Below are 13,020 nucleotides of genomic sequence, written 5' to 3'. Positions count from 1 at the left end.
CTTTCCTGCAAAAAATTTCTCCTTTTCAGGGGCCGGGGTTGTGGCTCAGTGGTAGAGCGCTTGCCTAGTATGTGTGAGGCACTGGGTTCGATTCTTAGCACCACATACAAATTAATAAAAGTTCATTGACAACTAAAATAAAAAAAATATATATATATGTATATATATATTCTTTAAAAAGTCTCCTTTTCATAGGATATAAGATGCTGCAAATTATTTAAAATGATAGAAATATGTAATTGCTTGAATACTAAGAATACAAAATTCTTTCTGAATGATTTTTAACAGTAAATAAATTGCATTTTTGTGATTAAAAAATGATGCTCTAGCATTAGTACTTGATATTAGAGTATAACCATAATTATGTTTTAATTATAAAACTCGATCTTTGAAAAGAATTTGGGGAATATTGAATAGTACAAAGAAGAAAATTACAAAAGACTCCAAACTTTATAACAAAGCATTACATTCTTTATACATGGATTTTTTTCTTTTTAATTTTTTCTTCTGTGTGAACAAATGCATATGTATTTATTATTTATTTATTTTTGTTACAGTAGTTAAAAAATAGATTGTTTTTAGATAGTTTCACTTATTATAATACAGAAACCTGAAAAAAGAGTATTGCTTCTTCTCTATCAATGAGAAAAAAACATGTAAGCTAAAAAATTAAAACTCTTCTGAAACCTGTAAGAGAGCTGAAGATACAGGGCTACTAAGTATACTGAAACTACATATTAGGCTGGCCCTTCTTAGGAAGAGATAGGATACACAGATTCTACCACCTATAGCAGAACAGAGGAGAAAGGGATAGTCACCAGACAAAGGAGAAAGGGAAAACCAACTAGAGTCTTAAGGGGTTGCCAGCACCTTAGTGTGAGCTAGCATGGCAGTATAGAATTCCTAGTTGGGAGTCTCAGACTTAGGAGCTATTTACACTAACTCATACATTTTCTTCATGAACCTCCACTATGTGCTCACAAGAGAGATTGTGGGCTAGGTGGGAGAGACAATTACTGATAATGTTGCAGGTATGGAGAAGAGGATGAGACATGTATTAAAAAAGGCGTGAATCCCCATTCCTCATTGTTTGAAGTGTTCACTTATGCTCACCAGTTGCTTTCATGGCACTGGGGAAATGGCAGAAAACCCTCTCTATGGGAAGCAAGGAAAGATTCATTGTTACTGCCAGAGGCATTGAAGAAGCAACTTCCTATCTCTGCTAAAGAAGGTCAGAAAACAGTCCTGCACCCAGGCTCTTCTACCATTAAGAGGTCTTCTACAATTGGAAAAAGGGCAGAAACACCTCTAAGCTTTGGGCACACAGGATACACTTAAGACTGAGGCTAGCCAGGGCAAAAGAGAGCTTTGCTCACAGCTTAGCAAGAACTGAGTAACAAGTGGCTGCAGTATACCACTGGATGATGGGCCATGGATATGCAAAGAGTGGTACCTTCTATATTGGAGGTGTGCTGATATAGCTAAAAGATGGGGATGGTACAGAATCATTGTGGAAAAAAACCCTTCAGAGATTCTACCATGCATAGTAGGCCTGTTTTACCATTAATTTTTTTTGAAATTAAAAAAAAGAAATTTGAAATCTATGAGACACTAAAGATAATCATAGCAACAATACAACTCAAGTGCAGGTCAATTCTTGCCTGTGTTTATTCAACCCATCACACTAAGGGTTCAACAGAAGGAGAGAGATGGAGTTATCAGTTAGGTGTGACATGTGTGAACATACTGAAACTTTTAGCACACAGATGGAAGTTATAGGAAAGAGTCAAATAAAAATTCTAGAAATATGAAATAGTTTTCTAGGTGAAGAATATCTTTGAAGAACTCATTGGCAGGCTTGATGTAGCTTAGGAAACAATCAGTGAACTTGAAGATATGTCAGTAGAAGTTACCCAAACTGACATAAAAAGAGAAAAAAAGTGAGGTCTGGGATGTAGCTTATTTAGTGGTAAAGTGCTGGCATAGCATGTGTGAGGCCCTGGGTTCAGTTTTCAGCATTGCAAAAATAAAAATGGAGTGGAGGGGTTGGGGGGAGAGAAGGAGAAGGAAAAACTGAAGTACCCAAGATCCTTGGAGCAATTTTAAACAGTAAATCCAAGAAGGAAAAAACCAAGAGATGAGGGAAGTAGAAATTTTGAGAGATAATGGCCATAAGAACGAACAAAGAAAAGTATTTAAAGCCTCATATTCAAACTGTTGAAAAGGAAAGGCAAAGAGAATCCTTGGAAGGCATTCAAGAAAATAAACATTCAATGCAGGTATACTAATAACAATACAGCAGAGTTTTTGTTTGAAACATGTAAGCCAGAGAAAATAGAGTGACATCCTCAAAGTGCTTAAAAAAGAAAAAATCTAGGGTGAATTCTGTAGACAGGAAAATAATTTTCAAAAATGAAAGCAGAGTAAATTTTTTCAGCTAAAAAACAGCTGAAAAGTTTGTTAAAGTACTTCAAATACTTTCTAGCATGAAGTCAATATTATTTGCTACTGTTACCAGTATCATTGCTATTATTTTATTATCATTATTACTGCAAGCACCACTGGCACTCCGTTTGCCAAATCAATTCTACTTGGCATGACTAACCTTGATACTTATTTTCCAGTTCCACTGAAGTCGATGACATGATTCGTAAATCTACGAATCTGTTGCTAACCAGGACTCTGAGCAACTCTCTGCAGAATGTCATTAAAAGGAAGAATATTGGGCTTACTGAGGTAAAGCATCTCTTAGTGAAGGTAGCCAAGACAATATGTGAAAAGATGTCCCAAGCTCCAAGCCTCATGTGTGAATTAATTATCACTTTCTAAATGGTTTATTATCTTCTTTATAATAGATTCCTTATAGCGAAAGTACAAAATGAAATTTGTTCTTTGGTTTCTTTTGAGAAATCCATTATTTTTTCTAAAAGGTTGCTTCTTCCTCCTTTCATTTTCATTAGATTAACTGGTTTTCCTTTCTGATGTTCTTAGAATGGTTTTGTATAAGTTGCTATTGATCATAATTTTTGTTTTCAGTTGACAACAAATTCCTATTCAAATGAATTGCAGTGCATTTACAACATAGAATATGAAATCACATTTCACCTGCTTTAATTATTTTTGCCAAGGACAATGGTACTCAATAGTCCTTGCTTCATGACTGACTCAGCTTTTGTTTTTGTGGTATTTCATGTATATGAATGGTAAAGTAATCTATTAGCATATAGTGTTTGGCTAAAGGACTGGGGCTTTGAGTTTGAGGAAATGTGAGAGAAAGACAATAGTTAATACACTCTCATAATTGGAGAAGGAATGTTGTACTTACATTGGGAATAATACCTTGGCAAACTGAAGATTTGGTTCATAGATGGATAGTTTCAAAATTTAGAAAGATATGAAGTTTTTTTTCTCTTGGAGACCCAGGATTATTTGGTGCCCTCAACCTGTCATCCTCTGAAGCATAGTGCCAAAAAGTGGGAGCTTGGAGAAATTTTCTTTTCCACAGGAAAAGGGAAAGGCTGTTAGCCATCTGTTATACCTATGGAGGTGTGTACTTTCAATGTCAGTTGCTCCAGGAAAAATTGACATTTTAAAATACATATTGTCAAAGAGTATGGTGAGACTCAGCAAATGGTTAATGATACTGACCTATAGGTAAAGACAGCTGGAAACCAGGTGAGCATCTACTTCTGATTTTAGAGTGACTTTCTTTCTTTTTGTTAAGATTTTAAAAATGTTACAAGGTGGGACATTGGCAGTGATTGAGCTCCACTTAAAACAACCTGTTGTTTTTTTTCAATTAGCATTCACCATAGTCAAGATTTAAGATACTTATCTCATTTTTCTAGAGTTTCCTTTTACCTCCCCTGGTGTAGAAATGTCAGGTATTGCCTTTATACATGTGAACATGGGCTAACTTCTTTTTATAATCAGGCCTATAAAAAAGGAAAGTAGGAGTAAGAATTAGAAAATTCTTGTGTTTTGTTAAACTGTACTGTTTCCATTTTTTCAGTCTCTACTAGGAAAAGAAGTCTATAATTTATTTTGTTAATTATCTCTTCACTGTAACTCTTAGTATGTGTGTGTGTGTTTCTGGTGGTAGGGATGGAACGCAGGGCCTCATGCATGGTGGGCAGCACTTTATCACTGAGCTACATCCCCAGACCTTTAACTCAAAAACTCTAATCATGCCATTTATTTTAGCAGTTTCTTTAAATCCATTTCAAAACAAGTAGACTAGCAAGGACATGGTCTGATACAAACACTTTTGGCCTCAGTAGACTCTTTGAGTTTTGTTGTAGCTTTGTTATTAGTTTACTGTGACATCTTAAGAAAAAGGCCTAACGCAACCAGCTGGGGTTTTCCTAGTCCCATTGTCCTCTACAAGGACATTATACAAATCTGATGATGATAGGAAGAAGCGGTTAGAGCTTCTCAAGGAAAAACCACATTATAATTTTTGGCACTCTTTCATGGAATGCTAATAGTTATTCCTAAGTCTTTGGATGTTTTTTTAGGCAAATGTACTTTCATCAGCATGATCTGTGCATGTAATTGAAGGAACAATTCACACAAATTAATTTCTTTTGCCTATTATCATGGTATATAATGTATAGACACACACACATCAAGGGTTTTTTTCCCTACCAACCAGAAAATCTTTGAAGAGTTATACCATTTACCTCTGGAAAGAGAAGACATTGTATCCTTAAAAGTAAACTAAAGTGATTTCACATCTGGAATCATCATCATAATAGGTAACATTTGTGGAGCAGTTTATATTCTTCAAAGCCCACTCACAAATACAATTTTATTTAGTATAGTAACATTTGAAGAGACTTGGCATGTGTTATTATTCCCATTTTATAGAAGGCATAATTAAAGTTCAGGGAGATTGCCCCTGAGGTCATACATCTAGCAAAATAGGAGAAATGAGACATAAATCTGGGTTATTTTTTTTCCAAGAGGTTCCCTTTTACTCAATTGAACTACCTTTCATATTGATTTAATTATTTCATTCTAACAAAGATAGAGATTTTACTGGAGGTATATAGCAACCTGGAAATTTTTTAATTAGAAAAATTTGGTTTCTAGTTAGAAAATTCACTCAAATAATGGAATTATTATAAGCATACAAAACTCATGAAATCCTGTATAAGGACATGAGATAATTTTCTTAAAACTTTGAAGTTCCTGTTAAGCTAATGTCTGTCTATCTGGCAATCTTGTTTTGGGATTACATGATATCTTGAAATCTCATCTTTTCTTTTTCTGACTACATGGTCTCTTCTTTTCTTTTTCTGTCTCCACACTGGCTTCTTGCTTGTGCACGTGTGTGTGTGTGTGTGTGTGTGTGTGTGTGTGTCTCCTTTGCTTTCCCATGTTGAGCCAATTCAACATTAGAACTCACTCTCAAATTTTATGTTATTCTCTCTAGTTGACTCAGCAACTACAGCTATTTTCCTAGACCTGCTTCTTCTAGGTCTATGGAAGTAGAAGTCGAGGTCTGCTTGAGAGGGGATGTCCTAATGTGGACATCTTGTGTTCCCATTCTGGTCCTCCCCTGAATAGCTGTATTCTTGGGCAAAATACTTGGCTTTCTGTGTAAAATGGGGATAATAGCATATATTTCATAGGATTGTTGTGAGGATTAAATAACCATGCTAAATACTTAGAACAGTGTCTGGGTCATTGTGAAGTAGTCAGTGGTTGTCATTGTAAAGAGGTCTGGGTAGGCAGTGGTTGTCAAGACTAGTAGAAAAATGGACATTTTTGATTAAGAGATGTTGAAAGATGAGAAAAAAATCTTATTAAGATATAATAAAATAATCCATATCAATAAGTTCTGTGGAATTATCTATATTTTATATCTAATACTTCATTATTTATATTTAGTTATTAAGAATACATTTACTATTTCTTTGGCATAACCTTGATGTTATTATCTCAATTTTCAGATAATGAAAGATTATGAATATGAAGAACTTTAAGGCCAAACAGCCATTAAGAAATTTGAAATAAGTTTTCTTTTGGAATATGATTTGAAATAAGCTTTAAAAAAGAATTCTAATCCTTAGGTTTTTTTTTTCATTCTACATTAATTTCAAAATATAATATGATGGAGAGAAATGAAACAATACAGTTTAATACTCTTAGAATATAATAGTTGTGCAGGGCACAGTGGTGCATGCCTGTAATCCTTGTAGTTCAGGAAACTGAGACAGGAGGATCATGAGTTCAAAGCCAGACTCAGCAAAAGTGAGGTACTAAGCAACTCAGTGAGACCCTGTCTCTAAATAAAATACAAAATAGGGGTAGGGATGTGGCTTAGTAGTTGAATACCCCTGAGTACCAAAAAAATCCCCAGTACCCCCCCCCCAAAAAAAAAAGAAAGAAAAAATAGTTGCAATTAAAGGAAAGTTTTAACATGAATCAAAGGAAATCCTGCTTCTATATTAATAGAAAACTTTAAGATATAAATTGAATTAAAAAGAATTTAAGTAATATAGATAATGGAAAAATAATATATTTAAGTCACTACTCAAATGTCATTTCCTTAAAAGAATCCTTCCTTAGTCTATTCCCTATTTCAAGATAGCTGAGAACTAGCAGAACCATTTAGTTCCTTACTCTCACTTTTATTCACAGTGTCTATTATAGTATAAACATTATATTAAATGTTTATGTGTATATGTGTTTATTGTCATCTTTATGAAGCCAGATACTTTGCGTACAGTTGTATATAGCAGTATCCAAAGTCCTTGACACATTTTAGGCTCTTAATTGACAAAAAGAGAGAATAAAAGAAAGAAATTACATAGTTTGGTTCTTAAGGTAAAGTTAAAGATGTTCAAAGTGCCTATTAATGATACTGTATTGGGTATTTATATTTATTTATAATAGTGTCCCAAGAGACCTGAAGAAATGACCAATGCTTTGCCTTTATGCTTTGTTTTCTGTGTAATTCAGATTGATGACTATATGGCTCTTTCCTCTTATTTCTCACCTACCATTTACCTCCAGTCCCTATTAATAGCAGTGTTATTAGTTATTAGTTTTATACTTAAGTCAGGTTAAATAAAACTTTGTATTCAACCTTGGAATTCAGAATCAGTAGGTCTATGTATCTTAATATTTTCGATGTTTTAGTTGTTCATATGGTATGAAATAAGTAGTTGACACAGCTTTTTGTACCTTGGTTGTGGTGAAAAGGAGATAAAATCCCTTGAAGTCTTAGGGGTAACTCATTTTTGTGAGAGCCAGTATTTCTTTTTAAGTCTTTCCTTTTGTAGATCCAGCAGTTTGGAGGCATTAGTGGCATGTGACTTCTTATTTTCTTGCTTTGGGTTGAAGCTCTTGAAGCTTCAGTGTTCTGATTTTGTGCTTTTGAAAACAGACAAAAAGCAGTACTAATATAAGCAGATGTGAATACTCCTGGAGTGAGTTACATTTAGGAATGCAAACCTTGGAATTCAGGGATTAGATTTAGATGTTGAAGATGATGATTCTTTTTTTTCTGGAGTCTTTCAAGAATAGAACATCTGTCATTGTGGTTCAGGTTCCACTGGGCTCTTTGTAGCAGGATTTGAGGAGATGTGGTCTCCAGAATGTAGTCCATCTCTTTCTCAGTGGATCTTCCCTGGTACAAGGAAAGTGGGAGGCTGGGTGGGAGAATTCCAACTCCTAATGGTTTTTAACTTAAGTGATTTCTGTCAAAGTTGTGAGAGATGATTTTTCTTTATAATATTTTCTTATTCTGGTTGGTTCTATAGAACTTGCTATGAGAGATAACCATAATCTGCAGTCCGTTTTATTTTTTATTTAGAGACAGGGTCTTGTTAAATTTTTTAGAGTTTTGCTAAGTTGTTGAGGCCTGCTTTGAACTCATGATCCCTTTGAGAGTACCTAATTTGTTGTTAGTTCTGTGTCTTTGAAACACTGTTAAGGACAGTTTGGATTGGGAATTGGAGGTTAAAAATATCATCGAAGGAGCAAAACTTGGATGAAAGTTGATATCCGAAATTGCTTCATTTCATCTTTAAGTTCAAAATTATCTCCCAAACATCTGACTTTATATTTGTAAATGCCCTTGTAAGGATTGTGGTAACTGTCATTCAGGAGTAGAGATCACTTAGAGCTCATTAATAGACCCTATTCCCTCTGAAAATGACATGGTATCTTCTGTAATCCTAGAGTGTTTTAATAGTCTATTCTGTGCTCAGCAATGAAACATTTCAAAAGTGACTGACAGCCAATTGATGTAATTCATGGTGATCTTTTTGTGTTGACAGATCTCTAAAAACTCATGGGAAATTACTACTGTACCCAGTGAAGCTGCCTCCTTTTTTTTTTTTAAACTGCCAATATTCTACAAAACAGGACAATTTTCTCTTTGACTGCTGATGATTTTTATTTCAATAACATGACATGATTCCTCCTTATTATTAGAATTTCTTTTGATAGTCAGAATGTGTTCCCTATAGATGTTAATTTTAAAATAGAAATTCTCCAAATTAACTCTCTTACTTTTCTAACTTCCATATCAAGATAACCTTGCCAGTAGCCCTTTTCCTACTCAGGAAGAAGTATTATTTAATTTAGACAATGTAAATATTTTTAAATGCTTTTTGTCCTTCACTAAAGGTAAAATATGGAAAGGATAAGGGTGATGAATTGCTTATTTTGGTGGGTGTTTTTCCTAGAGCACTGAAAAGCTAAAAGTCTGATATTTTGGTTAATATTAAGGAAAATAGCAGTCATGTGTTCAAAACTCAGAAATCTCCAGATTTATATTTTGGATGAATGGAAAGTGGCTGCTGATACATAGGCCCTTGTCTGATGAGTTATGGGGAATAACTCAGTGGTCTAGACCTCACTGTTGCCCTAACTTTTCATCTAAGAGAATTTGCTGGAACTACATCTCTTTGTCTTTGCCCTTTGTCACTGTGTTTCAAATGTAGCAGTTTTCCTAAGACTTTCAGGCTGATCTTTAAAGAGAAAGGGTACTCTTTTTCCTTAATTCAACTCATTACTTTGTAAAGCATGATTGTTATGAGTTGACAAGTTTTTTTTTTTTTGGTACTGGGCTTGAACCCAGGGGCACTCAACCACTGAGCCACATCTGCAGTCCTTTTTATTTTTTATTTAGACACAAGGTCTTGTTAAGTTTCTTAGGGCTTTGCTAAGTTGCTGAGGCCTGTTTTGAACTCATGATCCCTTTGAGAGTAAACTGAATGGTGTAGCCCTGTGCTGGGTGTTGTGGAGGAGATCTGAATATACTTTCTGATTATAGTCTTACTCATTTTTGTTTACCCATTCCACAGCATGACACAATGATTTTATCAAAGTATAATTCCAATTTTTAAACAGTGTTTTGAAGTATCATTTATAATATGTGTAATACCTCCTTCATCTTTTGTTCTAATTTCTCCCTTGTATCATCTTCCCACTCTCCCCCTTGCTCAGTATTTCACTGAGCAAGGTGGCCTAAATCAGCCCAGAGAGTCAGACTCTGAACCTCTCTGTACCTGCTATCAGATGTAATCTTGTGAAAATGAAAAGTTAAATGCAGAAAGGAGAGACCAAAAAGATTCCATTCTTTTAGACTATAGGGAATATGAAAAGTTACAATAGTTTCATAGTTAAGAAATAAATAGTAGGTACCCCCTCCCCCTCTCTCTTTCTTCCTTTCTTTCAGTGGAGAGTAGAAGAAAAGTATGGAGCTGTCTGGTTGATGGCAAACCCCAAATCTGACATATGAGCCCAATTTACACAAGCATGTAGTATCCTCAGTCTGCCATCTTATGCTTATGCTAAAAGGCACTGCTATAAGTTGTTTAGATGAGTCTGTAATTTAAAAGTAGATGACTTGGGATTTGAGTATTGATTCCAGTTAAGTGATTAATAAAAAAAATCATTTTCATTGCTGTTACATAAAATGGAAGTAATAATTATATGCATTGAACCTACTTCTTCAGGTTTATGGGAAAACAATGTAAGAAAGTAAATTGTGAAGTTCTTTACAACTTTAATTTTATATAGAAATAATAATTCTTCTTCCTCATCCTCCTCTACAACGAATCCACTGAGGATGATTTTTATCTTACCAGTACTGCCTTTTCCTTCTCCTTCTTCCTCCTCCCTTCCTCCTATTTTTCTTCTCCTCATTATTAGTCTTTTTCCTCTTCCTCCTTTTGGTGCTGGGGATTGAAACCAGGGCCTTGCTCAAGATAAGCATGCACTTGGCCACTAAGATACACTCCACCCCCGATATCATCGTTGTCTTCTTTTGTTTTTTAATTCTGTTTGTTATACATGACAACAGAATGCATTCAATTCATATTACACATATAGAGCACAATTTTTCACATCTCTGGTTCTATATAAAGTATATTCACACCATTCATGTCTTCATACATGTACTTAGGGTTATGATGTTCATCTTATTTTTCAAGATCAATAATTTGTCAAGTGATTTAGTCCCCTGGTTTCTCTGACTTTAATGCCCATGATCTTTCCTTCCTAAACTAAAGTTATTTGTTAATATACTGCAGTCTATTCTAACATCCATCTGTTCATCATGCCTAATTTTGAAACTTCTCATTGCTATTTCAGTTACTCTTATTCGTTTAGTGGGATCTCATTCGTTAATTCTTTGGGCAATTATTTATTTGCAGGCACTATGTTAGAATAGCAGCTTTTTTCTCTCAGTCTAGCTTTTTTAAAACAGAAGAAAACTGTGTTAAGAATAGAGTGACAAGTATTGCTAAAATGCAGAGAAATACAAAATGTTTTGGGAGGTCAGAGAAGGCATTGTGGAGAAGGTACAATATAAGCCCATGCTGCACCTAACCCTTTACAGGATGGCCTCTGCTACAGGCCATTCATTTGTTTTGTATCAGTGTATGAATATTGAGTCATTCTGTCTGGTGGCAGATATTCAAGTTACTTTTGCTTATTGTCTTCTAGCTTGTCCAAATTATTATAAATACAACACACTTGGAGAAATCCTGTAAGTACTTGGAAGAATTCATCACCAATATCACTAATGTGCTTCCAGAAACAGTCCACACCACCAAGCTCTATGGCACCACAACTTTTAAGGTGAGAGATTGTTTAGTATTATGGAAATGTTCTAGTGTACATAGTCTGGAGCATTCGATTAACACGGCTTTGTTTTCTCAGGATAATTTATAATATGCTTTTGAGAATAAGTACTTATAAAGGGTTTTGTTTTCCTTCTTCATTTTCTTTGAAAAACAAATATCTGTGTTAGTTTTTGGTGTTTAAACTAAACTAAAACAAAACAAAACACACCCCAAACCAGAACTAACCAAACAAAACTAAAAATATACAACTGTGTCCTCTAAACCCTTCCTTCTTTGTGTTTTGTGTAGGAAAATGACTGTTTCCTAAGTTGACTCCCTCACACCCAAGAATTCTAAATTGTGATCTAAATAATCCTCATTATGGCTGACATCAACATAATTAAAAATTTCTCCTTAGCTGTTCCCTTCTCTCTGGGTCTGATTTTGAAAACTCCTGATTTTTTGTGAGGAATTTCTCTCTCATTATTAGAGTTAGCATTTTTATAATTATTTTACAAGGTCATATCTTTAGTTTTGATCCATCGTTGGATCAAATGGGAAAACTGACATTCTTGTAGAGAAGAAAGATTATTGGTAGATAAGTTTCTGGAGGATAAAAGCTTTAAGTAAAAGAATCCTAATTAATTCTTTTATGTTGCCATGTGAGCTTAAAATAGGTATTAAGTAATAAGGCAATGTGGATTCTAACATAAAGACTAACCTATGTGGTTTGAGATTTTGTTATTATTATTCAATTGTTTTCTTGTTTTAAACAAGTTCTGTTGCCCTTTTGAAATCTAGACATTGATAACTAGATATATAGTAGTTGAGATGAGACCAGGATTTATATTCCCTAATGTGTATTTATTTTGATTTTCTTTTTACATTTGTTGATATCTACTTGTTGATAGTATGTGAAAGGGAAGAAATCAAATTGAGTTCATACTGTCATTGTATGAGAGTACAACCAGTTGGTAAGAAAAAAGTACAGTTTTGAAATATAAAATATTTTTTGTGGATGATGTGATTAAGTTAGTGACTAGTTTGAGTTATATGTTCATTTGGTAACCATAGATTGTTTTATATTACTAATAAACTTACTTAAAATTTAATATATGACATATTATCTTCATGTCATTCTGTTCAAGTTGTTCAGTAAAGTCTAATTATTCCTTGGTCTTCATAATGGATTAGACCAGGATGCCCCATAGATGCCAGAATTTGTGAGAGGACCAATCTTTTATATAAATGGTTGAAGTATTTCATTTGCATATAGCTTATACACATCCTCCAGGATACTTTAAATCATCTGGAGATTATCTATAATGTCTTATATAATGTAAATGCTACATAAGTAGTTGTTATACTGTATTGTTCAGAGAATAATGATAAGAAAAAATCTGTATATTTTTAGTATGAATGAATTTTCTTTCTCATATTTTCAATCATTGAATCCACAGATGTGAGCCTCTAGATACAGAGGGCTGACCATACTAAACATTGATTCTCTTTTAATAAAGAAAAGAATTAGAATGGGATAGTCATTTATATTTGTCTATCCTATGGAGAATATGTTGTATTTACTGGTACTCTTTCCCCAACCTATCTCAATTTTTTATTTTATTTTATGTCTTTTCAAATAGTGTCCAGAAATCCTCTCAAAGAATGGCTTGTGTGTTTTGTTATGGCTCCAACATTTAAAATGCTGAGGGAAAATGACAGCTAGACAGGAAGCCATAGGGGTTGAAAAGCCAGTTAAATACTTAGTAAAGGAGAAGTTCTGGAGCCACTAAAGGTCATGTTGACAGTGCCTATTGGAAACACTGATTGCTTAAAACACATTGAAAGTTTATTTTCACCAGGGTTGTTTCAGACTAGCTAACCCAGAACTCAATATAAACATGGCAATTATAACAGTTACATGTTGTGTATT

At 34.1% G+C, this 13,020-nt stretch overlaps 1 protein-coding gene across 3 annotated transcripts in view; it reads left to right on the top strand.

The window, feature by feature from the left end:
- Nucleotides 1-13,020, top strand: part of Exoc6b (exocyst complex component 6B) — a 625,817-nt gene that overhangs the window by 335,518 nt on the left and 277,279 nt on the right. For all 3 annotated transcript variants that reach the window (XM_071601708.1, XM_027934392.3, XM_027934391.2), the window contains 2 exons: nt 2,625-2,736; nt 10,969-11,103. In XM_071601708.1, coding sequence (XP_071457809.1) covers nt 2,625-2,736; nt 10,969-11,103 — 247 coding nt within the window. The remainder of the gene's footprint in view (nt 1-2,624; nt 2,737-10,968; nt 11,104-13,020) is intronic.

Source organism: Marmota flaviventris, chromosome 14 (genome assembly GCF_047511675.1).
Source record: "Marmota flaviventris isolate mMarFla1 chromosome 14, mMarFla1.hap1, whole genome shotgun sequence".
Taxonomy (NCBI): domain Eukaryota; kingdom Metazoa; phylum Chordata; class Mammalia; order Rodentia; family Sciuridae; genus Marmota; species Marmota flaviventris.
The sequence above is the reverse complement of the archived record's forward strand: the minus strand, read 5'-3'. Positions and strand labels throughout refer to the sequence as shown.